Here is a 27,119-nt window from a genome sequence, read left to right on the forward strand (position 1 = left end):
AATATTTGCCATCACAAAGCTTCCAGTGATTCAATTAATTATAGCCAGTACGGCCCTAAAGTATTCTTTATATTTGTAGATTACCATTTACATTTGCAAATTAACTCGTAGTGCATACTTGTATTTCTTTCAGGTAAAGCAGGCACACTGGCAAAAACGCTTATTTAGATGTCTGCCCTTCCCGCTGTTTCATTTAACAGGAGACTCACTGAATGACATTTCAGCTGAAGCCACTCTTTTTCTAAAACTGAAGACGTTTTGGACTTGAGGCAGAAGTGAGGCTGCAGAATGCAGTACACTTCACTGTACTCCCTTCTACACTACTCTATTCTTCTCTACTTCACTCAATGCCACTCCCCTCTATGCCACTCTATGCCACATTATTCTAGGCCACTCTACGCTAATTCACACCACTCCAAAACACTCTACTCCACTCTGCGTCACTCTACACCACTCCACTATACGCCACTTCACTCTACGCCTCTCTACTCCACTCTATGCCACTCCTTCCTACACCACTCCATAACAGTCTATGCCACTCCACTATACAACACTCTATGCCGCTCTACTCTATGGCACTCTACCCTGCTTTCCTCCATTCTATGCCACTCCACTCTATGACACTTAACTCCACTCTGCACTACACCGCTCCACTCTACAGCACTCCTTGTCACTCCACTCTTCGACAATTCACTCCGCTCTACAACACTTTACTCTGCTCTATGCAACCCTCTGTCACTCCAGTCTACGCCCTTTAACTCTAAACCAATTCACTCCATGACAATCACCTATATGCCACTCCACTCTATGACATTCTACTCTACTTTATGCCCCTCTATGATACTCCACTCTGACACTCCAGTCTACACCCCTCCACTTTATTACACTCTATTTCATGCCACCCTGTTCCACTCCACTCTATGACACTCTGCTCCACTCCACTCCACTCTGCACCACTCTATTCTACGGCACTGCACTCTACAACCCTCTACTCTATGACACTCCACGACCTTCCACAACACTATACGACACTCTACGACACCCTACTCTACGTAACTCCATTCTACTACTGACCAACAATCTAAATATCAACAGCCTCCTCAACCTGACTCAAATCAGCTTCAGCCTCAACCACAGCACCAAGACCACCCTCATCACTACCACGAACGACAGCTAACTGATAATGGACAGAGGAAACACAGGACTTCTCATCCTACTCAAACTATCTGCTGCCTTTTACACTGTCTCCCATCCAGTCAACCAATTCAACACCTTCACAAGGCCAACATATGTGGGCCTGCCCTCTGTTGGATCTGCTCCTTCCTCACTGATGCCCCTAGTCGGTCAGCCTGGCCCCCTACAATTCAGCCACCACCAAATCCATCTCAACCCTGTACTGTTCAACACCTGCATGGCACTGCTCATCAACATCATCAGATCCCACAGAATCAACATCATCTCCTATGCCGACGACGCCCAGCTCAGCTTCTCCCTCTCTGGCAAATCATCCAATACCCAGACATATTTCACCTCTTGTATGTCAGAGATCACCAGATAGATGAAGACCAATTGTCTGAAACTCAACACAGACGAAACATAAGTGGTACTCTTCTGCAAGAACAATATCCTATCGAACTCTACCATATGGCCAGAATCAGATCAACTCCCCGCCTGACCAGTCAAGCCAAGAACCTGGACATAGTGGTGGACAACAAACTCTTGATGAAGAGACAAGCCAATGTGGTTGCCTATTCATGTTTCTGCGTCCTAAAGATCCTTGCATAAATCTTCAAATGGCTCCCAAGAAACACATGCAGAACCATCAACCAGGAACTTATCACGAGCAAACTGGATGACAGCAATGCACTCTGTACCAGCATCACCACCCAACTGACCGGGAGACATAGAGAATGCAGCGACCAGCCTCACTGTCAGGCTCCCCCACGGCACACACATTACCCCAGACCTCAAAAAGCTCTGCTGGCTCCTGCCCACAAACGCTCACTCTTCGACCTCCCCACCCACACATACAAAGTCTTTCACAACCTAGGGCCTGCTTGCCTCAACAGTGGTGTCAGCTTCCACAACCCGACCAGAAACTACAATAGGCTGATCTCTTGCTCACTCACATCTCCTGCATCCACAGAGCCAAGACCGGAGGTTGCACCTTCTCGAACCTTGCAACCGTGGCCTGGAATAACCTATCTATGCCCCTAAGAGCCATCTCCTTAGTACTTGAAGTTTGCAAGAAACTGAAGTCATGGTTCTTAGAGCTCAGCCAGCTAAATTCTCTTCTTATGTCGTGCCTTGAGACGCTCCAGAGTGAGATGTGCATTCTGTAAATAGTCACAACATAACAGGCCCACGTACAAATGTTTCTGGCATTGCAGCCCCAGCAGATGTACTACGAATCTCCCTTAGTACATTCCAGGTGTACCATTCCAGTACCATTAAGGAACCAGTCCACTTGGGCCACACAACCAGCTCATAATGACTTATAAAACCAGCCTTCACTGGTTCTATGGTCCAGTCCGAACCTGCAAGAAGTGATACATCGCTGATACTTTCTTACGTGGCTTTTCCAAGCTGCTTCTGTGAGCTGGTGGTTTGGGTTGTTCCATGTGTGTTGTCCCGTCCAGTGGCTCCACCCCCCACCCCACTCCTCGTTTTCCCTCCTCTCTTTCCACGCCCCTCACAGCTGTCAGAGATGATGGAGAGAATGGCCATAGGCTAGAAAAGGAGACTGGCAGATGGAGGATGGCGAATGCTAGAGGAGTGTCCTGTGAGGAGACAGTGAGGCGGAATGAGTGAGGGCCCCTTAAACAGTTCTGCGTACAAGAACATCTTAGATAACTGCCCACGAGAGAGAGAGACGCTGTGTGAGTTAGAAGCAGACAGAAAAGTATTCCTTGGGAGACCCTCCACAAACTGCTGGAAAAGCAGCAATCCGCTCATGCGGCCCAGAGAAACTGCTCATAAAACGGCAAATACAGCTGTATAACCTGGAAACTTAAATGAACACCAGCGGATGGGCTTTAGTAGTAATGTAGCCCATGTATTTACTTTGGAGACACTTGTATGACGTGTAGCGCCTTCACAGTACCGCGCATTTTATTGGATGCTGGAACACCGGCCCCTTTCCTTCCTCCTTCCATGTTCTCCACCCCGTCTCCTCCTCCTCATTCTCTCCTCCCACTGGTCTCTTCCTTCTCTCCTCCTCCCGCCTCCCCCCTCTCCCTCCGCTGTCAGTGCTGGGGGATGCTGGGCCCGCCATCCCTCCCCTTCAGGCTGCAGAGGATGCTCTGGGCTTCTGCAGGCTCCCTCCCAGGCTGGACTCCCCAGGATTCTTGGCATCCCAGCCCCCATCCTGCCGGAGACCCCCTCCGCGCCTCTCCTTTCAGACTCTGGGCGGCGTGGAGCAGCTGCAGCCGAGGGGTCTGTGCGCACCGGAGGAGTAGGTGGGGTGAGGGGCTGAACTGCCACGTCCCTTGTTGACTGCAGGAAGCCGGTGGGCGCTGCTAATGTATGCGGAGAGGAGTCATACTAGGCCGGCACGGCGGTTGCAGGAGTCCCAGCTTGGTACTGCAGTGCCCTGTCTGGGAAAGTCAGAGCACAGGGCAGTAGGTAATAGGCAGTAAGGCTCCTGGCAGTAAGGCTCCTGGCAGTAAGACTCTTTCATACCATCCGGGCACCAGCTTCTCTGGTTGCGCAGGAGATCCTGCCTGGCACCAGCCTTTCCCAGGAAGATCTCGAACCTACCCGTCCAGGACCTACACCAGCTTCCAAAGATTCTCTGGACCTGCCTTCTCAGTCTGGCACTGTCCTTTCTGGATGTAGGAGATCTGACTACCACTGCCTGGCACCAGTCTCCCTGGATTCTCTGGACCTGCCTTCTCAGCCTGGCACTACCCTCTCTGGATGCAGGAGATCTGCCTGCCTGGTACCAGCATCCCCGGATTCTCTGGACCTCCCTTTTCGGCCGTGCACTACCCTCTCTAGATGCAGGAGATCTGACTGCCACTGCCTGGTACCAGCATCCCCGGATTCTCTGGACCTGCGTGCCTCAGCCTGGCACTATCCTCTCTGAATGCACGGGATCCGCGGGTCCCAACATGGCAATAACCCCTCCCGATGCTCAGGAAGTGCTCGCCCAAGCCTAGCACTAGCCTCTCTGGTTTCTCGAGACCAGTGAATCCCAGCCTGGCACTAACATCTCGGATTCTGAGGACCTACCTTCCTTGGACCTGGTGCCAGCCTCTCCGGATGCTACTTTTCTGGAACGGCTAGTCCCAAAACAACATCGAATTGCTCAGGAGCTGACATCTGCAGATACTCAAGATCTGCCTCGCCCGGCCTGGCACTAACCTATATGGTTGCTCAAGATCCGTTTCTGCCACGCTGGGCACTTTTCTTAGTGGCTGGTAATCCTTTTGCACTTGTGGTAATCCTGGTACCAGGGTATCTAGAAGCACAGGACCTGCTTCTACCAGCTTATCCCAGGTCTCTGTCTCCCTGCCAGTCCCATCTTGTCACTAGCATTCCCAGCTGCCTGTTAATTACAATTCTGCGCCTGATACTTCGCTCTCTGGATGCTCTGAACCTGCCAAGTCCCATCCTGGCACTTGACTCTTTGTTGTATTTTTAGTACACACCCTGCCTGAGAGCTGCAGCCTGCCTGCTCCCTCTAAGGCTTTGAAGCGCTACCTTCTCAGCTTACTCCAGGCCGGGCCTTTCTGATCTGCCCCGGTGCCAGGGCAGCGGCGCTGATGCTGAGCGCAGCGAGAATGGAAGAGTTCCAGAGTGAAGAAGAGGAGCCCTGGTACCATCAACATGACCTGGAGCAGGGTAAGGGGAGTACCACGGGGTTGGGCCAGGACCTGGGAAAGCGATGGAATGGGGTGGGAGGGAGGTTGGAGTGATGGAATGGGGGTGGGAGAGAGGTGTAAGTGATGAACAAGGTGGAAGCCAGGTTGGTGGAAGTAATGGAACGGTGGTGGAAGCGGATGGAACGGTGGTGGAAGAGAGCTGTAAGTGATGGAACGGTGAAGGGAGAGAGATGGAACGGTGTGGGGAGAGGGGTGTAAGCGATGGAACATCGTGGAAGAGAGGTGTAAGTGTTGGAACGGTGACGGGAGAGAAAGGGAACGGTGGTGGGAGAGGGGTGTAAGTGATGGAACATGGTGGAAGAGAGGTGGAAGTGATGGAACGGTGACGGGAGAGAAAAGGAACGGTGGTAGGAGAGGGGTGTAAGCGATGGAACGGTGGTGGGAGAGAGCTGTAAGTGATGGAACGGTGACGGGTGAGAAAAGAAACGGTGGTGGGAGAGGGGTGTAAGCGGTGGAACGGTGGCACGAGAGAGGTGTAAGCGTGAAACTGTGGCGGGAGGGAGGGGTAAGCAGATGGAACGATGGCGGAAGAGAGATGTAAATGATGGAACAATGGAAAGAGAGAGGTGTAAGTGATGGAATGGTGGTAGGAGAAAGCTGTAAGTAGATTGAACCGTAGTGGAAGAGAGGTGTAATTGATGGAAGGGTGACGGGAGAGAGGTGGACGTGATGCAATGGTGGTGGTAGCAGAATATTGTCGGCAGACATAAATATCGTGTGTTAAATTTCGTATGACATTAATATCGTGTGCTAAATATCTTCTACAAAAATATAGCCAATCTGAGTTCAATATAAAAATCTACACTTAATGGGTCAATATTTTTCTAGGCGATAGTTAGAACTTTATTTTAATGTCATAACATTTCTGTACATGATATTCCTGCATACAACTGGAAGGGAACCATGGAGAAAGACCTGGAAGAAGGAACAGAGAGAAACATAAAGGAAGGACTAAGCAGAGGTTAAGGAGAGGTAATAAGACAGGGTTACCCGAGGACATGAAAGGAGTAGAACAACTCACCTCAGCTACTGCTGATATTTGAAGGGAAATGGAGGATTCGTGATTGAGAGCAGGGAGTAATGCCTCGTAATAGCCTTGGGTGACAAGGAGAAATGGAGTGAGCAGTGGAGAAGCCGTTGTAGCCCTTTTGCCCAGCCAGTGCTTCAGGAGGTTCCCATCTAGTTTTTTAGGGTTAGTGGGGACCCCAGAATAATAACCCCTCCCACCATTCAGTCCCTTTTTAAGCAATTTTATGGCTGGAACTTTTGTTTTACAGCTTGGAGTAATTTGTGTTCTAAGGGCCTTAGTATTGCAGAAGGCTTGCTGAGCCTGAAAATGTGTAAAGCACTACGCCCTATAGGGGCTAAATATATGGTTGCACTACATTACTTTGTGCCATTGTATTTTCACATGGATATGCCTGCCAGCGGATAATTTTATGGTTACAGTACCACGTTTCTTACAAATGCTATTTTCATTGTGGTGTCCTCTAGGGACTGTAACTGTGCATTACAGTCTAATGACAAAACGTTATTTCTGATATAGGCTTTTGTTTAAATGATAATTGTATGTGTTATATTAATTTCTCCTTATTTCAGTTATGACCATGATTCAGGCCAACTTAACATCCTTATTACATTATCACTGTTTGAACATTCTTGATATGTTTGGGTGACCCTTCTAATTTATTTATCTTGTTACCCCTCTGTGGCTGTCTTGTTTTGGGAATTGTGTTAGCCAGCCAGCAACTTTGATAGTGAGTGGTGAAAGTGCTATTCTATTGGAATTAGCATGGCCGATTTAAATCAGGATGCTAAATGGCAACTTTTTCATTTTTGGCTGAGGACAGAGGAAGAAGGTAAATGGAAGTGCTTTAGTTAAATGCAGGGCCACTGGAATTATGTGGCAGGAAAAGACCAAATTATGAGGCATGGTTGACCACTTTGTGTAGCAAGAAAAGTCTAGTTATGAATTTACAATGCCAATAGCTCTAACAAGCAAATGCGAGACCCATTGCATTGCAAATGCTTGTTCTTATTAGGCTTCACTTACATGTTCTTTATTAAATGCTGCACCAGTGACAAAGCAAGGGTGTTATGGGCCCAAGGGCAAGCAGGCAAAAGGGCCCCCATAAATCATGGTTTTATAGCAAAATACAGCAGTAATCAGGATTCAGTGGGCCCCTTAGACCTGTAGGGCCCTAATGCCATTGCACCTACTGCACTAATCATAGCTACACCTCTGCTCCTTTAGCCTTCGCTCCTGTTTTTCCTCTCTTGCCTTTCACACTTCCTACTCTGTATCTATATACATTCTACTCTAGACAGAGACGTTTCAAGGCATGGGCAAATTGGGCTCTGGCTCATGGCCCTCACATTTCTAAGGGGCCCCATCATTAAACTTTCAGGACAGTCCCAGACAGTATCAAAATGCAAAAATGATGGAGCCCCCTGCACAATATGAAAAGGGGCTCCCAGGTCTCCAATATATCATAAATATTCAAACGCTTTCCTCTGCATGGGGGCACCCTTGAAGGACTGGGTCCCGCTTAAGGTTGGGGGGGCAAAGAAGAGGATTGTTAATGATCAGACCATAGTTGCTGAGGGCTTGAATGAGCTGTAAATGGATAATAAACTCAGACCTGTTCCGAGCAGGGGGCCCCAACTTATGTTTGGCCCAGGACCCCCAAAATCCTTAATTTGACCAAGTCTATGTCCTTCCTATTATAGCTTCATGCTCCCCTTCTCTTGCTTCCTCTTTATCTCGCCACATTCCTCCTTTTACTCTCCCCAATTTCCAACCTCTAACTCCCCACTTGCCCTCCCATTACTGTATTCCCCACTGATGTGCCTGTTTTTAACCCTCATCTTTCTTTTTTCTCCTGCATCACTCGTGTCCTCTTTATTCCCCTTTTTCTCCCCTTTTCTTCACTCACCACCTTACCCCGTTGTCTCCTGCAACTCTACTTAGACCCACAACTAGTTACCCCCACCTTTTACTCTTCTCATATAGCTGTCAGCTTTTTTTCTTCTCTGATAGTCTTCCTGCATCTGTACACCCTTCCTTGTCTCTCCCCATGCTTCTTTCTTCGGAGTTTCTCTGTGGAGCTCTGCTTTCCACTGTTCGCCCTCCCTCTACTCTCCTCTTTCTGTTCTGTTGTTGCTCTCCATTCTTAATTGTCATTTACCCTACATTTCTCTACTACGCTGCCACTTTCTCTTACGTTTCCATTTCTCCCCTTTACTTTTTCATGTTCCCTGGTATCTCTCCACTTTATCTTTTCCTTATTCCCTATACATCTCCCTGCTTCAATTTGCGTTTGGCTGTAGATCTCCGTTCTCCTCACTGTCTATGCTCTACTACATCACTTTCTCTCCTGTATCTCTCCTTTCCTTCGATTTGCACACAACTGCATAATGTATCTCGATATTCTGCCCTGTATCCCTCCCTTCTGTGTCAATTTCCTCCATCCTCTCTCAAATCTCCCGCTCTCCGTATCTCCCGCATCTTGCTTCTCCTGCGTTATATGTCCTTTGCTCAGCATCTCTTCTTTCACCCCATTATCTCAAGAAAGGCAGAAGGTGTGGGGGGTACAGAGAGAAGACCAGAGCCACCAAGAGCGACAGAAACAGAGAGAAAAAGGGGAGTAACAGAGAGAGGGGGGCAAAGGATGGCAGAAAGAAGGACAGGGATGAGAGAGGGCGGAACAGGTACAGAAACTGATAGATGAAGACAGGTATTGATAGGTATTTATAGATAAATAAGCACACATAAATAGGTTCATTATATATATATATATATATATATATATATATGGTTAGGACTTGACAGATACACATAGATAGGTACAGAGAGATGTAGAAAGATGTAGAAAGATAGGCGTAGACAGATAGGTATAGTGTAGCTAGACGGGTATAGAGAGATCGAGATAAGTAGACAGTGGTCTTCCAACTGGGGGCCGGGCCCCCCTTGGAGCCCCATAACTATTACCAGGGGGTGGCGCCACGCTCTAGCTAAAAGAAGCATCTTGCTGATAACAGTGCTTGGTTTTAAGCAGAAAAAATTGAGTCAACCACTCTGTAAGGGCCATCACCTACGTCTTTTGTCATTTATATCTGGCTGGCTTTATTTGTCTAAAGGGGAAGGGGTTCCAGTTTTCAAACCTCCCTGCCCCCATTTTTTAGAATCACACTATGTATACTTAGGCACATTAGAAAGGCCTAGTTAACCAAAGTAGTATGTTTGGCAATCATGCACGTGATTGCATTTTATTAATGGGTAACAGACCTTAAATGCAGTGTTTAAATAAAAAAAAAAAAGTCCAGTCATATTTGAACAGTGCCAATTTAATAGAAAAATTGTGAAGAATTCTGGAGGGCCCGAATTGGATTTTTTTTTACACTTAATGGTGGGAGGGGGGCATTAAAAAGTTTGAAGACCACTGGTGTAGACAGATAGGTATAGCGTAGATAGGTACAGAGAGATAGAGATAGGTAGAAAGATAGGCGTAGACAGACAGGTACTGAGTAGATAGACAGGCAGAGAGAGAGATAGGTAGAAAGACAGGTGTAGACAGACAGGTACAGAGTAGATAGACAGGTAGAGAGAGAGAGAGAGAGAGAGAGATAGGTAGAAAGACAGGTGTGAACAGACAGGTATAGTGTAGATAGATAGAGAGTGAGCTTGATGGAAAGGTGGAAAGACTCCATGTGAACTGAAAGGCTTGACTGGCTCCCTGTGCTCCAGTGCGTGCCAGGGGTCTGCCTTGTGCTCTGTGACTGTGCCCCCCCGGGCTTCTATCCGCTCCCTCCCCTCTGCCACGCCAAGAACAAACAGTGAGCTGCCTGGCCCCAGGCACCACTTATAAACAAAAATCAGTGCAGATGGCCTAGTTAGTAACACACTGCCGAGGCAATGCAGACTAGACCCCCTACCCCTCTGAGCCCCGGCGCTGCTGCACCGGCTGCACCAACGGACCCATGCACGTGTGCTGCACCTCTAGATTCTCTGTTTCTTCCTGTCCCTTGAGTTCTCCCTATCGGGCTGCACGTTTAGTTGTGCATCTCAGGTCGCCGTATGGGTTCTGTTTCATGTGCAGATCAGGATTCTGTTCTCTGTTTGAGTATTGTTCACTTTATTCTTTAAATCAAACTATTGCCACATTAGGTGTTGTGTTTCCTAGAGTGCTATTGCCCCTAAACTCACCCCAGTTGGAGGGGGCATTAAATAAAAGTGTAGTCACGATTAAAGAAGGCACGCAGTGTGGACATTACTCACATTCCGGATTTTTCTAAACCATTGAAAGTTTTTACTGTTGACATTACATGTTTTTTGTTCAAAGTCTCAAATTAATTATTCACTCATCACATTTCAGGAAACCCCTTTATTAGGTGCATATAACTTTTCATCCCAGAACAAGGGGAAATAGGATACCTTTGTTATTGCTTTATTCATTGAAATACATGAAAATCATGAGATTCACCATGTAACAAAAAGAACACTTTAGCATTCAATGCCTTACTCCTGCCTACAGCAGTTACCACTCTCTGGTGTGACTTCATTGGGGCTGCAAAGCTACACCAAACAACGCCAAAGCTACGCGTTAAAAGGCTTTTATGACTTCATTCATGTTTTAAATAGGAATTGTGCTCATGATTCATTATTTCCTGCTGATTCATTTATATACTTGTTTGTATCACATTGTTACAAAAATGAGTAGCTTTGAAATTCATTAACAGCTTTTGGGTTTACAGTGTCCAAAAATGATTCGCCAACTCTCTCTCTGTAGAAACCTGTATGTAATGTTACTCGGTGTCTATGATTTTGTGAACCGATATTTCAAAGGTGTGAAATGTAGTTATTTTCACGTAAATGCCATGCAGCACTTACATTCATGTTCGTGCTTCGGACTGATGTTTGTCATGCCTGATTTCGATGTTCCGTGGCATCTGTTTGATATACATTTCAATGCATGGACACCTCATTCGGTAAACAACTCTCTCCGATTCTCGTGTCTTATGACGTCTGTGTAACACTTTGCGGCCATTGTGTGGATGGATTAGATGTGGGACTTTAATCACGTGGTTGAAAGCACCACGATGCAAAAAGGGAAATATTTCTGTTTTCCTTGAGGTTGAATTACACCGTTTACAGGCTGATCCACACAGCCTGACACCGCTCAGGGTCTGCTCACGAGATCTATTACCAATGGTCTCTCCTTACTGATAGGCTGCAAAATTAATCATTTTGCAGAATGGTCCTGTTTTTTAATGATCTTCCGCAGAACCAAATTAGTAACAGTATTCATTCATTAAACTCTGTAGACAAGAGTAACACTTGGAATGCTGAAGAGTTTACTTCCTTGGTTTGTAAAAAATCGCATGCTTTTCGTTGCGTTTATTTCATGAGGACGTAAAATAAGTGTAGCATTTTTCAGATATACATTGATGTAAAGTTGTGTGCTCCTGCTCAAGGTGCACAATACCTCGGGCTCTTTATTGGGAAAGCCCACTTTAAATCGCAGACATCTGAGCCTGGGGCTCAGTAAGATCCACTGTCCAATTGCTCCTCTGATCTGTGGCAAAAACAGAGAGGCTGCGTTTGTAAAGAGGGCATTGCCCTGGAACGGGTTTTGGAAGTGTTTGCTGGGTGAACGTTATGCTGTATTAGCAACTGCATCAGATTTTAAAGGTTATCAGTGTTAGGTTTATTTCCAAACATTTTAAAGTCAATCACATATGGGATAGCACAGAACATTGCATTCTCAGTCTATACAGTGATAGACACATTAAGGCAACTCCTTCAATGCCATTGGATGCAGTGTGGGAGAAGGTACACCCGACTCGTCCTAAGCCAGGGGTCTTCAAACTGGGGGGTGGACCCCCGGTTGGGGTGGGGGGGCAGGCTCTGGCCAAAAGAAGCATTACACAGATACCAGTGTTTTGTTTAAAGCAGAAACATGTTATTGCAATTTTAATAGGGCAACAGTACTCAACTGCAATGTTTAAATACGTTTAGAGATATTTAAACATTGCCATCATTATAAAATAATTTGGAAGAATTCTGAGGGGGCCCAATGATTTTTATTTTTCAACTGGGGGCGCGGCATTAAAAAGTTTGGAGACCACTGTCCTAAGCCAAGTCAGACAAAAGCTTACCAGCCCACGGAAAAAAAAAACTTTGACGATGGCCCAACACACCACAGAGCTTTTGTATAATGCACCTTGTAGAAGCGGGCACGTTTGGGCCATTATAGACCCATTCCTAGCTTACCCCTGGAAAAGTGGCCCATCTCAAATTGGAAGAATGGCGAGCCGTCTTTCCTGAGTTATGTTCCCCCTTTCTTTTTTTAATGAATTCTTTTTTCTTAATGTTTTCCATAAGAACACAAAACAATCAATAGTACACTGTGTGAGACACATCACGGATTATCACAATCTGTTGTCCCCTTTCTAATTCCACTAACTTTTAATTCTTCACGTTCACCCGCCCATATTTGGGTGCTAGAATGAGTTCAGACATTTGCTTCCAGGTAGGTGTGGTACCAGAATATTATAACTAAAATACTGTCTGACTGAACTATTGTGTTTTAAAGACTGAATGTTAAAATATTGCCTCATTAGAGTTCATAATAGAAAACCCAAAGGGATGCTTTATCAATACTTAGGATGCAAGATTTCTGTCAGACGATATGTTTATTAGCAATATTCTGAGATACAAAGTCCAGGAATATGCATTCAATAGTGCAAAAGTAGCCCAAGTATCATGGTGTCCCTGACATTAAAGCTTTCAGCAACACTTTCAAAACAGCACCTGAGCTCATCCATACTGTACGCTTCAAATTTATTTCAGAAGGAACCTGGCTGTACAGTTCATACTGGACTGTCCCTATTGGAGCAGGACCAAGATAGATTTGCATATTGCTGGTTCCTGTTTTAAGTGGCATGGTGGGCAAAAAACATACAATGAACTTGAAAGAAAGCCTTAGTAATTACCAGTGATTGACATAATTTCAAGCATTCCGCCCATCACATTTTTGTTTACTTCAGTGCAATGCCTTAAGTGTGACAGGTATGCTGAGATATGGGCCCATTTCTCACTGAGCCACTGGAACCAAGCAGCACCTTACTGATGAGACTAGAAAAGGCTGAAACCAATCTGGGGTTACTTGTTTTCTAGTTCAGAAGGGATCTGCCTTAGCAGTTCGGGCTGGCCTGTTCCAATTGGAGCAGGCCAAAACTAATTTTCGCATGGCTGGTTCATGTCTGAGATGGCACACTGGTTAAAAAAACAATGGACTGGAATACGACACCAGTAATTACTACTGGTTGAATTTAGTTGAAGCATTCCACCGTTTTTTGTTGTTTTTGTTTTCCTCAGTGTGATTCTCAACAGAAATGATGTGGGACCTGTGCTCTCTGTGCCACTGAAAGTAAACTGCACTCTGACCAGCCACAAGTAAGCCAAAACTGGTCTGTTGTTGCATGTACTCCAGTTCAGAAGACACCTGGCTTGGCAGTTCAGGCTGGACTGCCCCTTTTGGAGCAGGATGGAGTATTGAACATTTTACCAACAAATCATTGATTTCAGGTGTATAATTCGAATTAGTTTGATGGAAGCAAAACAAGACTGCAAATCCCAGAATGTATTAGACTGTCACACAAAAGTCCAGGACTAGAAACCAAGTCTGTAATTGGCTTGAGGGAGGTGGTCTACCTACCCTTTTTCTTTTACAGAGGGAGGGAGGAGGAAAAAGTAGTGTTTTAACAGTGGAGGCTCAGTTGTACATCCATGCCTCTCAGAAGTAGCCGTATTTCTGGGATTCCCTGAAAAGCTAGGAAGAAGCATATAAATATGCCCAAGCATTCAAAGACAGAGTGCTTTACTATTCTAATGCTAGGACATGAGTATTTGCGAACATTTTATCTCCAGGTGCATTGCTGACATCTTGGCAAGCATGGAGTGTGAAAATGTAAGTCTGCCTGTGCACATGCATGTGATGCATCTGCATGCTCAGTAGAGATGGCAGGGTGTAGAAAGACAACTAGTACCAAAAGATAGCAAACCAGTTTAAAGACACCAATGGAGTACTGAATACCAGCCAACTCAAAAGACTTATTGGAATTGCCTAAAAGGGATCGGCCATCATCCAAATGCATATTGCTGTGTAAGTGATTCTTGAGATGGCAGATACTGCTACCCACAAGGAGACAGAGGCGTTGCACTAAATATATTTATTGCACAATACACTAATGTTGTCATATTCAATCATAAGAGACCCGTGTTAAGCCTTGTACAGACAGGCTTTGGTGTGCTGTAGTGCAGTTACACGCAGTAACGGCATCACATGGAGAGGACCAGTGGGATGGAGGGATGCAGCTGTTGCTTGATGTGGTCTATGCAGAGTTCGGTGTGCAAGCTCAAGTCGGATCCATGGCTCTGGTCCAGCTCGGGGGTCCTCTTGGACCCTCGAGCCCAAAGCAAGCTGAGCCTGGCCCCTCTCACACCCGCCTTTCATCTCTTTGGGTCTCCAACTATTTCTTCTCCACCCAAAAAAAATCATTGGGTTGCTGCATTACACAAGCAGCACAATTGCTATATTTGCCCACTGTTTTCCTTTTGTCTGAAATGTATCTCACATCTTATTGCCGCCAACTGATGTGAAATACACTTCAGACAAAGGGAAAAATAGTGCACATCTTCAGTTGCTTTTAGCTGCCAACTTTGAAACTGGGGAACCAGGTTCAAGTTTTGGTATTGGTTCATCACCCTGTGATTCTGGACAAATCACTTAGGGCCAGATGTAGCAAAGGGTTTTACCCATTCTGTGTCTATGGGAAAATGTGTTCGTACATATGGCCCTATATCTCTCATGCCTAAAATAATTAACGTGACCTTGTGTATTGTTACTGGTCCTCTTTAAACACCCCAATAACGTTGGGTGGAGCTTGCATCATATAAGACTGCAACATAAAGTTAAAGAGATCTTCAGCATGTGCTCCCCCCTCTAGAACTGTGAGGTCTGTCTTCAAAGACTCCAATCCCACCATCTCTGTGCATCTGGGGTTGAAGGCTCCGGACCCATGAGGCCACCTCAGGCTCTGAGTGCAGGGAGGGTATATGCAGGGCTGACCTTTCTTTAAATGGGCGAGTTTAGAGTGTGGGGAATGGAGTGTGGCTTTCATTTTCACAGTTCAGTTTCTCTCCTCCACCACACCTGAATCACCTACGCAGCTGAAATGGCCAAAGGGGAGAGGAAACGATGGAAGATAAATGAAAGAACATTAGGATCATTTACGCAACACTTGGGAAGACCAGTGCGCTGAAGTAAAAAATATGGTTAAAAAAAAAGTCATTCCAGAGTGGCTCTCGGAAACTAGCGCCTTCAGAGCTATTTTGTGTACTTCGTGTCCTGGAGCAAGAGCATTTTTTAAAAATCCCTGTAATGTGGACTAGCACAATCGCTCTGCAGCAGGAGCTCTGCACCACCATGGTGTCAAGGTTAAGGCTCCATAACTGCTGTCTAAGTAATTCACAGTGAATTGCGCACTTCAAGGACCTTTTCGTTCTACTCTACTTTGGCAGCTGATGATAACTTGTTTCTAGTATAGCGCCAAATGCCGCAGTTTGCCTTTTCTGAGCGCTGACAGGTAACTTTATTTGTTTTTTCCTAATTTACCAGTGCTCAGTTTGTTGGCATTTGAAAGATGTGGAAAGCTGAACCGAAATTATTTGCCTTCCCCCACCTCTACTGTTTGTGCACTCGTGACATAGTCACCAGGGAGACATGAATGTTTCCACATTCATGGTTAAAAACTAACACTTTTAATAAATGCCTCACACTGCACTGATAACACTGTTGTACTAGGGTGAAAATCTTAAACATTTTAAAGAAATGTAGTTGTTTGAATTTTGAAGAGACTTCATCACATCTGTACGTGATATTTGCATGAATTACATTCCAAACATGTTTAGGGCTTGGCTTGTATACAGGCTCTCAGAACCCAGACAGAACCTTGGCTCGGCTCTGGCTCGACTCGCCTTGTTAATTTCTTTGCTCGTCCACCTCTAGGTCTAGAGCAAATTACACCTGGTTGTTAACAGGATGAAGCATGAAGCAGGTAACAGCCCACAGGCCACAAAACACCCATTCGTTGACTTTATGGTCGCCTTTTCTGCTAATGTCGCGCCGTACAAATACCGTGTACATGCTATAAAATACTTTGGGACACAGCATACATTCATTACCCCCGTGCTACAACAGCCAAATGCAGGAGCTACAGACAGCCACAGCAGAGTGTACTGTGAAAAAACATGCCAACTGGACCCTGGACCGCTCAAGCGACATGGGGCTCAGATGCCACGGAGTTTGCACAAACTTTTAAAAAGCAGTGGCTAAAAGATACAGCCTCACCTGTTCTTCAGGAATCCTCCACTTATGCTCAAACTTTTCCTAACAGCTTGGACCCCTTTGAGTCGAGGGCTTTTTGTCATTCTGTTTCTCCGCTGCCCACCACCGTAAGCATTCCGCAGTCTTTGGGAATGTTGCCCTCTCCTGCCTCTGCCTCCTTGCAGAAGAGAGGCAGCTCATAGCAGGATCATAAACCCAGAGGTTCTACACACCAGGTGAGCCTCCAGCAGTCATGCCCCTTCTGAGGAGACATTCTTTAACTCCAGTGGTAGATGGAACCTCCCTGCTCTGGTGTGAAGGGGCTTACATGAAACCTACAGTGTGCAGTACGGTCAGGCTGTGCCTCAGTGCTTTCAGGGGTGTAGCTATCACTCGTGCATCAGGTGGTGGGGCACCATGGCTCAGCTGGCTGAGGGTCAAATACACCCCAGTTATGGCTGTCTTTTACTACTCAACATAGTGGTTCTGCACCCATTGCCATCTTCCATTCGAGTCCGTGGCACTCACGCCACACCTCGGAGACCACTGATTACAAATAATGAACTAATCTGCAGGTGTCAGTCTCTGCCCCTCCCCCAGCCTTTGTCTGACCCCGAGGAGTTCACTATCTCCTCAGTTGTAACCTGTTAGGTCCTCTCTACAGCAGCCCTTGAGAGCCCCTTGGCATCAGGTGGGGACTGTTCCTCTCTGTAGGGAGGTCTTAGTTTACAGCTTTATGAATGGCCTAGGTCTCCTCTGCATCGACATAGCATAAACCATGTATTTCAGGTTCTCAGAGGCAGCCTTCGGAATAGTCCTGAGCAGCCCTGTAAAGGGAACAGCCAGAACCGAGTACTAGGAAGAGCTAGTAACTGTATCCAGCCGCCTCTAAGAACGATGGTAGGCTACCTGATGATGGAACCTCAATCTGGCCTCCACGGACCCCTTCTTTTCCGTGCCCACCATAAACCTTCAAAATTTCCAAAGCAAACCACCACTTCTCTCACCTCGCCAGCTGCCATGAATTAGTTCTTGTAGGAAGTTGGCTCTGTATGTGCTATTTCAAAGTAAGGAATAGCATGCACAGAGTCCAAGGGTTCCCCTTAGAGGTAAAATAGTGGTAAAAATAGATAATACTAATGCTCTATTTTGTGGTAGTGTGGTCGAGCAGTAGGCTTATCCAAGGAGTAGTGTTAAGCATTTGTTGTACATACACATAGACAATAAATGAGGTACACACACTCAGAGACAAATCCAGCCAATAGGTTTTTATATAGAAAAATATCTTTTCTTAGTTTATTTTAAGAACCACAGGTTCAAATTCTACATGTAATATCTCATTCGAAAGGTATTGCAGGTAAGTACTTTAGGAACTTCAAATCATCAAAATTGCATGTATACTTTTCAAGTTATTCACAAATAGCTGTTTTAAAAGTGGACACAGTGCAATTTTCACAGTTCCTAGGGGAGGTAAGTATTTGTTAGGTTAACCAGGTAAGTAAGACACTTACAGGGCTTAGTTCTTGGTCCAAGGTAGCCCACCGTTGGGGGTTCAGAGCAACCCCAAAGTCACCACACCAGCAGCTCAGGGCCGGTCAGGTGCAGAGTTCAAAGTGGTGCCCAAAACGCATAGGCTAGAATGGAGAGAAGGGGGTGCCCCAGTTCCGGTCTGCTTGCAGGTAAGTACCCGCGTCTTCGGAGGGCAGACCAGGGGGGTTTTGTAGGGCACCGGGGGGGACACAAGTCCACACAGAAATTTCACCCTCAGCGGCGCGGGGGCGGCCGGGTGCAGTGTAGAAACAAGCGTCGGGTTCGCAATGTTAGTCTATGAGAGATCTCGGGATCTCTTCAGCGCTGCAGGCAGGCAAGGGGGGGGTTCCTCGGGGAAACCTCCACTTGGGCAAGGGAGAGGGACTCCTGGGGGTCACTTCTCCAGTGAAAGTCCGGTCCTTCAGGTCCTGGGGGCTGCGGGTGCAGGGTCTCTCCCAGGCGTCGGGACTTTAGGTTCAAAGAGTCGCGGTCAGGGGAAGCCTCGGGATTCCCTCTGCAGGCGGCGCTGTGGGGGCTCAGGGGGGACAGGTTTTGGTACTCACAGTATCAGAGTAGTCCTGGGGTCCCTCCTGAGGTGTTGGGTCGCCACCAGCCGAGTCGGGGTCGCTGGGTGCAGTGTTGCAAGTCTCACGCTTCTTGCGGGGAGCTTGCAGGGTTCTTTAAAGTTGCTGGAAACAAAGTTGCAGCTTTTCTTGGAGCAGGTCCGCTGTCCTCGGGAGTTTCTTGTCTTTTCGAAGCAGGGGCAGTCCTCAGAGGATGTCGAGGTCGCTGGTCCCTTTGGAAGGCGTCGCTGGAGCAGGATCTTTGGAAGGCAGGAGACAGGCCGGTGAGTTTCTGGAGCCAAGGCAGTTGTCGTCTTCTGGTCTTCCGCTGCAGGGGTTTTCAGCTGGGCAGTCCTTCTTCTTGTAGTTGCAGGAATCTAATTTTCTAGGGTTCAGGGTAGCCCTTAAATACTAAATTTAAGGGCGTGTTTAGGTCTGGGGGGTTAGTAGCCAATGGCTACTAGCCCTGAGGGTGGGTACACCCTCTTTGTGCCTCCTCCCAAGGGGAGGGGGTCACAATCCTAACCCTATTGGGGGAATCCTCCATCTGCAAGATGGAGGATTTCTAAAAGTTAGAGTCACTTCAGCTCAGGACACCTTAGGGGCTGTCCTGACTGGCCAGTGACTCCTCCTTGTTTTTCTCATTATTTTCTCCGGCCTTGCCGCCAAAAGTGGGGCCTGGCCGGAGGGGGCGGGCAACTCCACTAGCTGGAGTGTCCTGCTGGGTTGGCACAAAGGAGGTGAGCCTTTGAGGCTCACCGCCAGGTGTGACAATTCCTGCCTGGGGGAGGTGTTAGCATCTCCACCCAGTGCAGGCTTTGTTACTGGCCTCAGAGTGACAAAGGCACTCTCCCCATGGGGCCAGCAACATGTCTCGGTTTGTGGCAGGCTGCTAAAACTAGTCAGCCTACACAGATAGTCGGTTAAGTTTCAGGGGGCACCTCTAAGGTGCCCTCTGGGGTGTATTTTACAATAAAATGTACACTGGCATCAGTGTGCATTTATTGTGCTGAGAAGTTTGATACCAAACTTCCCAGTTTTCAGTGTAGCCATTATGGTGCTGTGGAGTTCGTGTTTGACAGACTCCCAGACCATATACTCTTATGGCTACCCTGCACTTACAATGTCTAAGGTTTTGTTTAGACACTGTAGGGGTACCATGCTCATGCACTGGTACCCTCACCTATGGTATAGTGCACCCTGCCTTAGGGCTGTAAGGCCTGCTAGAGGGGTGTCTTACCTATACTGCATAGGCAGTGAGAGGCTGGCATGGCACCCTGAGGGGAGTGCCATGTCGACTTACTCGTTTTGTCCTCACTAGCACACACAAGCTGGCAAGCAGTGTGTCTGTGCTGAGTGAGAGGTCTCCAGGGTGGCATAAGACATGCTGCAGCCCTTAGAGACCTTCCTTGGCATCAGGGCCCTTGGTACTAGAAGTACCAGTTACAAGGGACTTATCTGAATGCCAGGGTGTGCCAATTGTGGATACAATGGTACATTTTAGGTGAAGGAACACTGGTGCTGGGGCCTGGTTAGCAGGGTCCCAGCACACTTCTCAGTCAAGTCAGCATCAGTATCAGGCAAAAAGTGGGGGGTAACTGCAACAGGGAGCCATTTCTTTACACAAGCCCCCCCCAGCCCACAGGCCAGGAGACTCAGCCCAAGCTGGGAGAGTCTTCCTAGTCTGTCAGGCGAGGAAGAGTAGGAGAAATAGGCTGGTTAGTTGCAGGGCCTACTCTGCCTTACATCCTTCTGTTCAGGTCATTCCCTTTGGGGAACTGACCTACTTCCACAGTGATAGGACCTAGTCTGAATTGCCTCTTGTCTGCCTCTTCAATGTCTCCACCCATTCTTTCTATTTTGGTCTTAGAGGTATCCACCTCTGCTGACCTTATCTTGGCCAGGGTTACCCCTAGCTTACCCAGAGAGGTTACCCAGAGCTGGAGTAACCCCACCATGACCAATAGGGTCAGGGGGCCTAACTTGCTATTTGGCATGGGGTCAGACCACCATGCTAAGGATAGTGCAGCCATAAAGGCTAACACCCAGCAGAGGCCACTGACAGCTGTCAGTGCCCAGAACCACACCTTTAGCTCTTCACCTAAAAGGGAAGGGGCTAAGTTACAGGCCTCTTTGGGTTCAGGTTGCCTGTCTGCTGTATTAGAGTGGGGGGTTACCACATCTTGTAGTAAACACCCTTCTTCCACTCTTTCTTCTGTTAGCTGAGGAGCCACCCACTCAGGTTTAACAGTTGCCTGTCTAGCCAGGACTTCTTGTGGGTCAGGTTGGACTTTATCAGGGCCATTTTTGGAGTTCTCCCCTACTGGAGCAGAATCTCCTTGGCTTGCTGTAACCTTGGCTAAAGGTTGTCCACCCTTCCTACTTTGTTTTCTTTTCTTCTTCTTCTGGGGCCTGCTTGCATTTACTACAGAGGCAGGACTTCCAGAATCCTTGGGAGAGGACTGGCACTGGACCAGTTCCTCTCTTGGGCTCTGACTAACCTCTGGGTAGTCATTTCCAAGGAGACAATCAAGGGGGAGGTCTGTACTGACTACTACCCTTCTCCAGCTAAGAGTGCCACCCACTTCTATGGGCACTAAAGCCACAGGCCTCTTAGTGACCCTGTCTAGGCTAACTCTTACCCTGGCAGTCTCACCTGGGATGTACTGGTTTGAGAGCACCAGCCTGTCATGCACAATAGTGTGACTGGCACAAGTGTCTCTCAGGGCAGTGGTTGGGATTCCATTCACCAGTAGGTGGTGGAAGTGTCTACTTCCCTCTGGAATCTCCAACTCACCTGTTGGGCCCTGTTTCCAGTTGAAGGCTATGAAGACCTCCTCATCTGAGGAGTCATCTCCCATGGCTACACTGGTTACCCCTGGAATTTTGTTCTGGGGTTTGTTTTTGGGACAAGAAGTGTCCTTGGTGTGGTGCCCAGACTGTTTACAGTTGTGGCACCATGCCTTAGTGGCATCCCAGTTCTTACCCTGGTACCCACCTTTGTTTTGGGTTGTGTCTTGGGGCCCACCCACCTGTTCTGGTTTTTGGGGGCCTACAGAGGACTCTTTTTCTTTGTTTCTAGTGTTACCCACTTTCTCCTGGGGTGTTTTTGTAACCCCTTTCTTTTGGTCACCCCCAGTGGAAGTTTTGGTTACCCTAGTCTTGACCCAGTGGTCTGCCTTCTTTCCCAATTCTTGGGGATAAATTGGACCTAGGTCTACCAGATACTGATGCAACTTTTCATTGAAGCAGTTACTTAAAATGTGTTCTTTCATAAACAAATTATAAAGCCCAACATAGTCACACACTTCATTTCCAGTTAACCAACCATCTAGTGTTTTTACTGAGTAGTCTACAAAATCAACCCAGGTCTGGCTCGAGGATTTTTGAGCCCCCCTGAACCTAATTCTATACTCCTCAATGGAGAATCCAAAGCCCTCAATCAGGGTACCCTTCATGAGGTCATAAGATTCTGCATCTTTTCCAGAGAGTGTGAGGAGTCTATCCCTACACTTTCCAGTGAACATTTCCCAAAGGAGAGCACCCCAGTGAGATCTGTTCACTTTTCTGGTTACACAAGCCCTCTCAAAAGCTGTGAACCATTTGGTGATGTCATCACCATCTTCATATTTTGTTACAATCCCTTTGGGGATTTTTAGGATGCCAGGAGAATCTCTGACCCTATTTAAGTTGCTGCCACCATTGATGGGACCTAGGCCCATCTCTTTTCTTTCCCTTTCTATGGCTAGGAGCTGCTTTTCCAAAGCCAATCTTTTGACCATCCTGGCTAACAGGGGGTCATCCTCACTGAGAGCATCCTCAGTGATTTCAGAAATGCTGGACCCTCCTGTGAGGGAAGCAACATTTCTGACTATCATTTTTGGAGACAGGGCTTGAGAGGCCCTGGTCTCCCTATTTAGGACTGGAAGGGGGGAATTGCCCTCCAAGTCACTAATTTCTTCCTCTGTGAAGTCATCCTCAGAGGGGTTGGCTTTTTCAAACTCTGCCAACAGCTCCTGGAGCTGAATTTTGGTAGGTCTGGAGCCAATGGTTATTTTCTTTATATTACAGAGAGACCTTAGCTCCCTCATCTTAAGATGGAGGTAAGGTGTGGTGTCGAGTTCCACCACATTCATCTCTGTATCAGACATTATTTTGCTAAAAGTTGGAAGACTTTTTAAAGAATCTAAAACTGTTTCTAGAATCTAATTTCAAACTGTTAACAAACTTTTAAACTCTAAAAGACAATGCTAAACAGGGACTTAACACACAAGGCCCTAGCAGGACTTTTAAGAATTTAGAAAAATTTCAAATTGCAAAAATGAATTTCTAATGACAATTTTGGAATTTGTCGTGTGATCAGGTATTGGCTGAGTAGTCCAGCAAATGCAAAGTCTTGTACCCCACCGCTGATCCACCAATGTAGGAAGTTGGCTCTGTATGTGCTATTTCAAAGTAAGGAATAGCATGCACAGAGTCCAAGGGTTCCCCTTAGAGGTAAAATAGTGGTAAAAATAGATAATACTAATGCTCTATTTTGTGGTAGTGTGGTCGAGCAGTAGGCTTATCCAAGGAGTAGTGTTAAGCATTTGTTGTACATACACATAGACAATAAATGAGGTACACACACTCAGAGACAAATCCAGCCAATAGGTTTTTATATAGAAAAATATATTTTCTTAGTTTATTTTAAGAACCACAGGTTCAAATTCTACATGTAATATCTAATTCGAAAGGTATTGCAGGTAAGTACTTTAGGAACTTCAAATCATCAAAATTGCATGTATACTTTTCAAGTTATTCACAAATAGCTGTTTTAAAAGTGGACACTTAGTGCAATTTTCACAGTTCCTAGGGGAGGTAAGTATTTGTTAGGTTAACCAGGTAAGTAAGACACTTACAGGGCTTAGTTCTTGGTCCAAGGTAGCCCACCGTTGGGGGTTCAGAGCAACCCCAAAGTCACCACACCAGCAGCTCAGGGCCGGTCAGGTGCAGAGTTCAAAGTGGTGCCCAAAACGCATAGGCTAGAATGGAGAGAAGGGGGTGCCCCAGTTCCGGTCTGCTTGCAGGTAAGTACCCGCGTCTTCGGAGGGCAGACCAGGGGGGTTTTGTAGGGCACCGGGGGGGACACAAGTCCACACAGAAATTTCACCCTCAGCGGCGCGGGGGCGGCCGGGTGCAGTGTAGAAACAAGCGTCGGGTTCGCAATGTTAGTCTATGAGAGATCTCGGGATCTCTTCAGCGCTGCAGGCAGGCAAGGGGGGGGTTCCTCGGGGAAACCTCCACTTGGGCAAGGGAGAGGGACTCCTGGGGGTCACTTCTCCAGTGAAAGTCCGGTCCTTCAGGTCCTGGGGGCTGCGGGTGCAGGGTCTCTCCCAGGCGTCGGGACTTTAGGTTCAAAGAGTCGCGGTCAGGGGAAGCCTCGGGATTCCCTCTGCAGGCGGCGCTGTGGGGGCTCAGGGGGGACAGGTTTTGGTACTCACAGTATCAGAGTAGTCCTGGGGTCCCTCCTGAGGTGTTGGGTCGCCACCAGCCGAGTCGGGGTCGCTGGGTGCAGTGTTGCAAGTCTCACGCTTCTTGCGGGGAGCTTGCAGGGTTCTTTAAAGTTGCTGGAAACAAAGTTGCAGCTTTTCTTGGAGCAGGTCCGCTGTCCTCGGGAGTTTCTTGTCTTTTCGAAGCAGGGGCAGTCCTCAGAGGATGTCGAGGTCGCTGGTCCCTTTGGAAGGCGTCGCTGGAGCAGGATCTTTGGAAGGCAGGAGACAGGCCGGTGAGTTTCTGGAGCCAAGGCAGTTGTCGTCTTCTGGTCTTCCGCTGCAGGGGTTTTCAGCTGGGCAGTCCTTCTTCTTGTAGTTGCAGGAATCTAATTTTCTAGGGTTCAGGGTAGCCCTTAAATACTAAATTTAAGGGCGTGTTTAGGTCTGGGGGGTTAGTAGCCAATGGCTACTAGCCCTGAGGGTGGGTACACCCTCTTTGTGCCTCCTCCCAAGGGGAGGGGGTCACAATCCTAACCCTATTGGGGGAATCCTCCATCTGCAAGATGGAGGATTTCTAAAAGTTAGAGTCACTTCAGCTCAGGACACCTTAGGGGCTGTCCTGACTGGCCAGTGACTCCTCCTTGTTTTTCTCATTATTTTCTCCGGCCTTGCCGCCAAAAGTGGGGCCTGGCCGGAGGGGGCGGGCAACTCCACTAGCTGGAGTGTCCTGCTGGGTTGGCACAAAGGAGGTGAGCCTTTGAGGCTCACCGCCAGGTGTGACAATTCCTGCCTGGGGGAGGTGTTAGCATCTCCACCCAGTGCAGGCTTTGTTACTGGCCTCAGAGTGACAAAGGCACTCTCCCCATGGGGCCAGCAACATGTCTCGGTTTGTGGCAGGCTGCTAAAACTAGTCAGCCTACACAGATAGTCGGTTAAGTTTCAGGGGGCACCTCTAAGGTGCCCTCTGGGGTGTATTTTACAATAAAATGTACACTGGCATCAGTGTGCATTTATTGTGCTGAGAAGTTTGATACCAAACTTCCCAGTTTTCAGTGTAGCCATTATGGTGCTGTGGAGTTCGTGTTTGACAGACTCCCAGACCATATACTCTTATGGCTACCCTGCACTTACAATGTCTAAGGTTTTGTTTAGACACTGTAGGGGTACCATGCTCATGCACTGGTACCCTCACCTATGGTATAGTGCACCCTGCCTTAGGGCTGTAAGGCCTGCTAGAGGGGTGTCTTACCTATACTGCATAGGCAGTGAGAGGCTGGCATGGCACCCTGAGGGGAGTGCCATGTCGACTTACTCGTTTTGTCCTCACTAGCACACACAAGCTGGCAAGCAGTGTGTCTGTGCTGAGTGAGAGGTCTCCAGGGTGGCATAAGACATGCTGCAGCCCTTAGAGACCTTCCTTGGCATCAGGGCCCTTGGTACTAGAAGTACCAGTTACAAGGGACTTATCTGAATGCCAGGGTGTGCCAATTGTGGATACAATGGTACATTTTAGGTGAAGGAACACTGGTGCTGGGGCCTGGTTAGCAGGGTCCCAGCACACTTCTCAGTCAAGTCAGCATCAGTATCAGGCAAAAAGTGGGGGGTAACTGCAACAGGGAGCCATTTCTTTACAGTTCTGTATTCTCTAGAATATCCACTTTGGTAGACTATGACTGTACAGGTACGGGCTCGTTCATTGGCCTCTTGCCAAGCCTCACTAGTACGAACAAGAAGATCTCATGTGACTTTTTAAAAGAGGGATCTCTAGAAATCTAGGGTCAAAGATTAGTTCTGTTTGCTCACAACAAGCTGGAGGTACTGTGCTGCCTGAAGCCCAACACGTACAGCACCAAAGGTCTTGGCTAGCTCTGGCAAGGCATTCCTAGCCATCTAACTCAAATCCCCTTACATGCTGCATCTCACCCACACTCGGAGCATCTTTGGACCCATTTATCTGCACATGACGCTGCTCTTTTGAATATCACTCTCCTGTGATACATGCAATAAGCTGTTCACAAGGTGTTCCCAGAACAAGAAGGCTACAATGGCTTAGCCCCTCAGCTGGTAAGGCCATTAGGACACACTGTAGCAGCACAAGGCTTCCTGCAATACAGAATGTTGACACAGCTTCTGGGTACCAAATCCAGCACCTAACACGTCCCCCTGGTGCTGGGGAATCTGAATGAATTGATGAGATCCAGCCCTCTTTTATGGGCCCTCTTAAAGAGCAGGACCAGAATTCAGGGAATTTTGATCCGTTCCCTCCATTCAATTCAATGAACTTCCACCCTGAAGTGATCTGCCCAGGCCACTTCATGCCATCACTGACAGTGTTTCAAAAGAAAGCATTCTGGAACCAGGACATGTTACTGAAATTCTCTAGGTGCTCACCAAGAGGAATCTGGCGAGGAAGTCTTGGCATCTTAGCACTGTGAGTCATGGGGACCTTCTTCTGAATGTCTGGTAGGCAGACAGTGCATCAGCTTTCCTTCCTTGGAGATCTTGAAGGGAGAAGAACATTCTTCAGCCACTAGAACAGTACAGCCTTGATTGCAGTGCAGTAGTGCAGGTCCATGAGCAAATGGTAATTTTAATCCCTTCTTGAACATAGCCTGTTTAGCAAAGCACAGAAATATATGGCGTCAGACTGCGTCATCTTTCCGGGGGCCATCAATCCCCCTCTTCCTGAAGCAGCATCTGCTTGCCCTCCCACTGCTGGGAATATATTTAGATTTCTTTAGTTAGGTGTTCTTTAGATCAACGTGCATCACTCTCAGAACAGTTGTCCACCGTCCAGATGTTGTAAAGATGGAAGCTCGGATTTTGAGTTGACAATCCTCTGCTCTGCCAGTAGTTCATCATCAGGAGACGGAAGGAGAGCAAACACACAAGCTTCATTCAATTGTGGCGGTTGACTCATCGGTTTGATTGGAGGGTATATGATGTTGGTCTGGTTGGCAGTCTGTTAAAAGCCATCCCCTTTTTCCTCTAGCTACAAAAACCCAGAACACCTAGAAAACTGATATTATTCAACATTACGTAGAAACAGAATTGTATTTGGCTGCATACCTCAGGAGGTCCCCTAACAGCAGAGGGCATGGTTGTGAGAGAAATACGTTCTTGCCTGTTAGACATCAGGCAGTGTCAATTACAGGGTTCAGGCTAGTCCGTTAGAGTCAACAAAACAGGTGGATGGGAGCAGGGTCTGACCAAGAGCCTATATTTTCCCTCCATCCACCAACACTACGGGGGTCATTATGAGTTTAGCGGAGGGAA

At 47.3% G+C, this 27,119-nt stretch overlaps 1 protein-coding gene and 1 long non-coding RNA gene across 2 annotated transcripts in view; one reads left to right on the top strand and one right to left on the bottom strand.

Moving 5' to 3' along the window:
* LOC138245983 (uncharacterized) overlaps positions 1–2,639 on the bottom strand; it is a 31,551-nt gene extending 28,912 nt beyond the window's left edge. The window contains exon 1 of the long non-coding RNA XR_011194201.1: positions 2,573–2,639. This is a non-coding gene — a long non-coding RNA (uncharacterized lncRNA). The remainder of the gene's footprint in view (positions 1–2,572) is intronic.
* Positions 2,640–3,208: 569 nt separating this feature from the next.
* The window catches only part of CDR2L (cerebellar degeneration related protein 2 like), a 113,359-nt gene continuing 89,448 nt past the window's right edge, over positions 3,209–27,119 (top strand). The window contains exon 1 of the mRNA XM_069200106.1: positions 3,209–4,845. Within this exon, the coding sequence (XP_069056207.1) occupies positions 4,767–4,845 (79 nt within the window). The 5' untranslated portion in view covers positions 3,209–4,766. The remainder of the gene's footprint in view (positions 4,846–27,119) is intronic.

The sequence above is a fragment of the Pleurodeles waltl genome, chromosome 7 (genome assembly GCF_031143425.1).
Source record: "Pleurodeles waltl isolate 20211129_DDA chromosome 7, aPleWal1.hap1.20221129, whole genome shotgun sequence".
Classification (NCBI taxonomy): Eukaryota; Metazoa; Chordata; class Amphibia; order Caudata; family Salamandridae; genus Pleurodeles; species Pleurodeles waltl.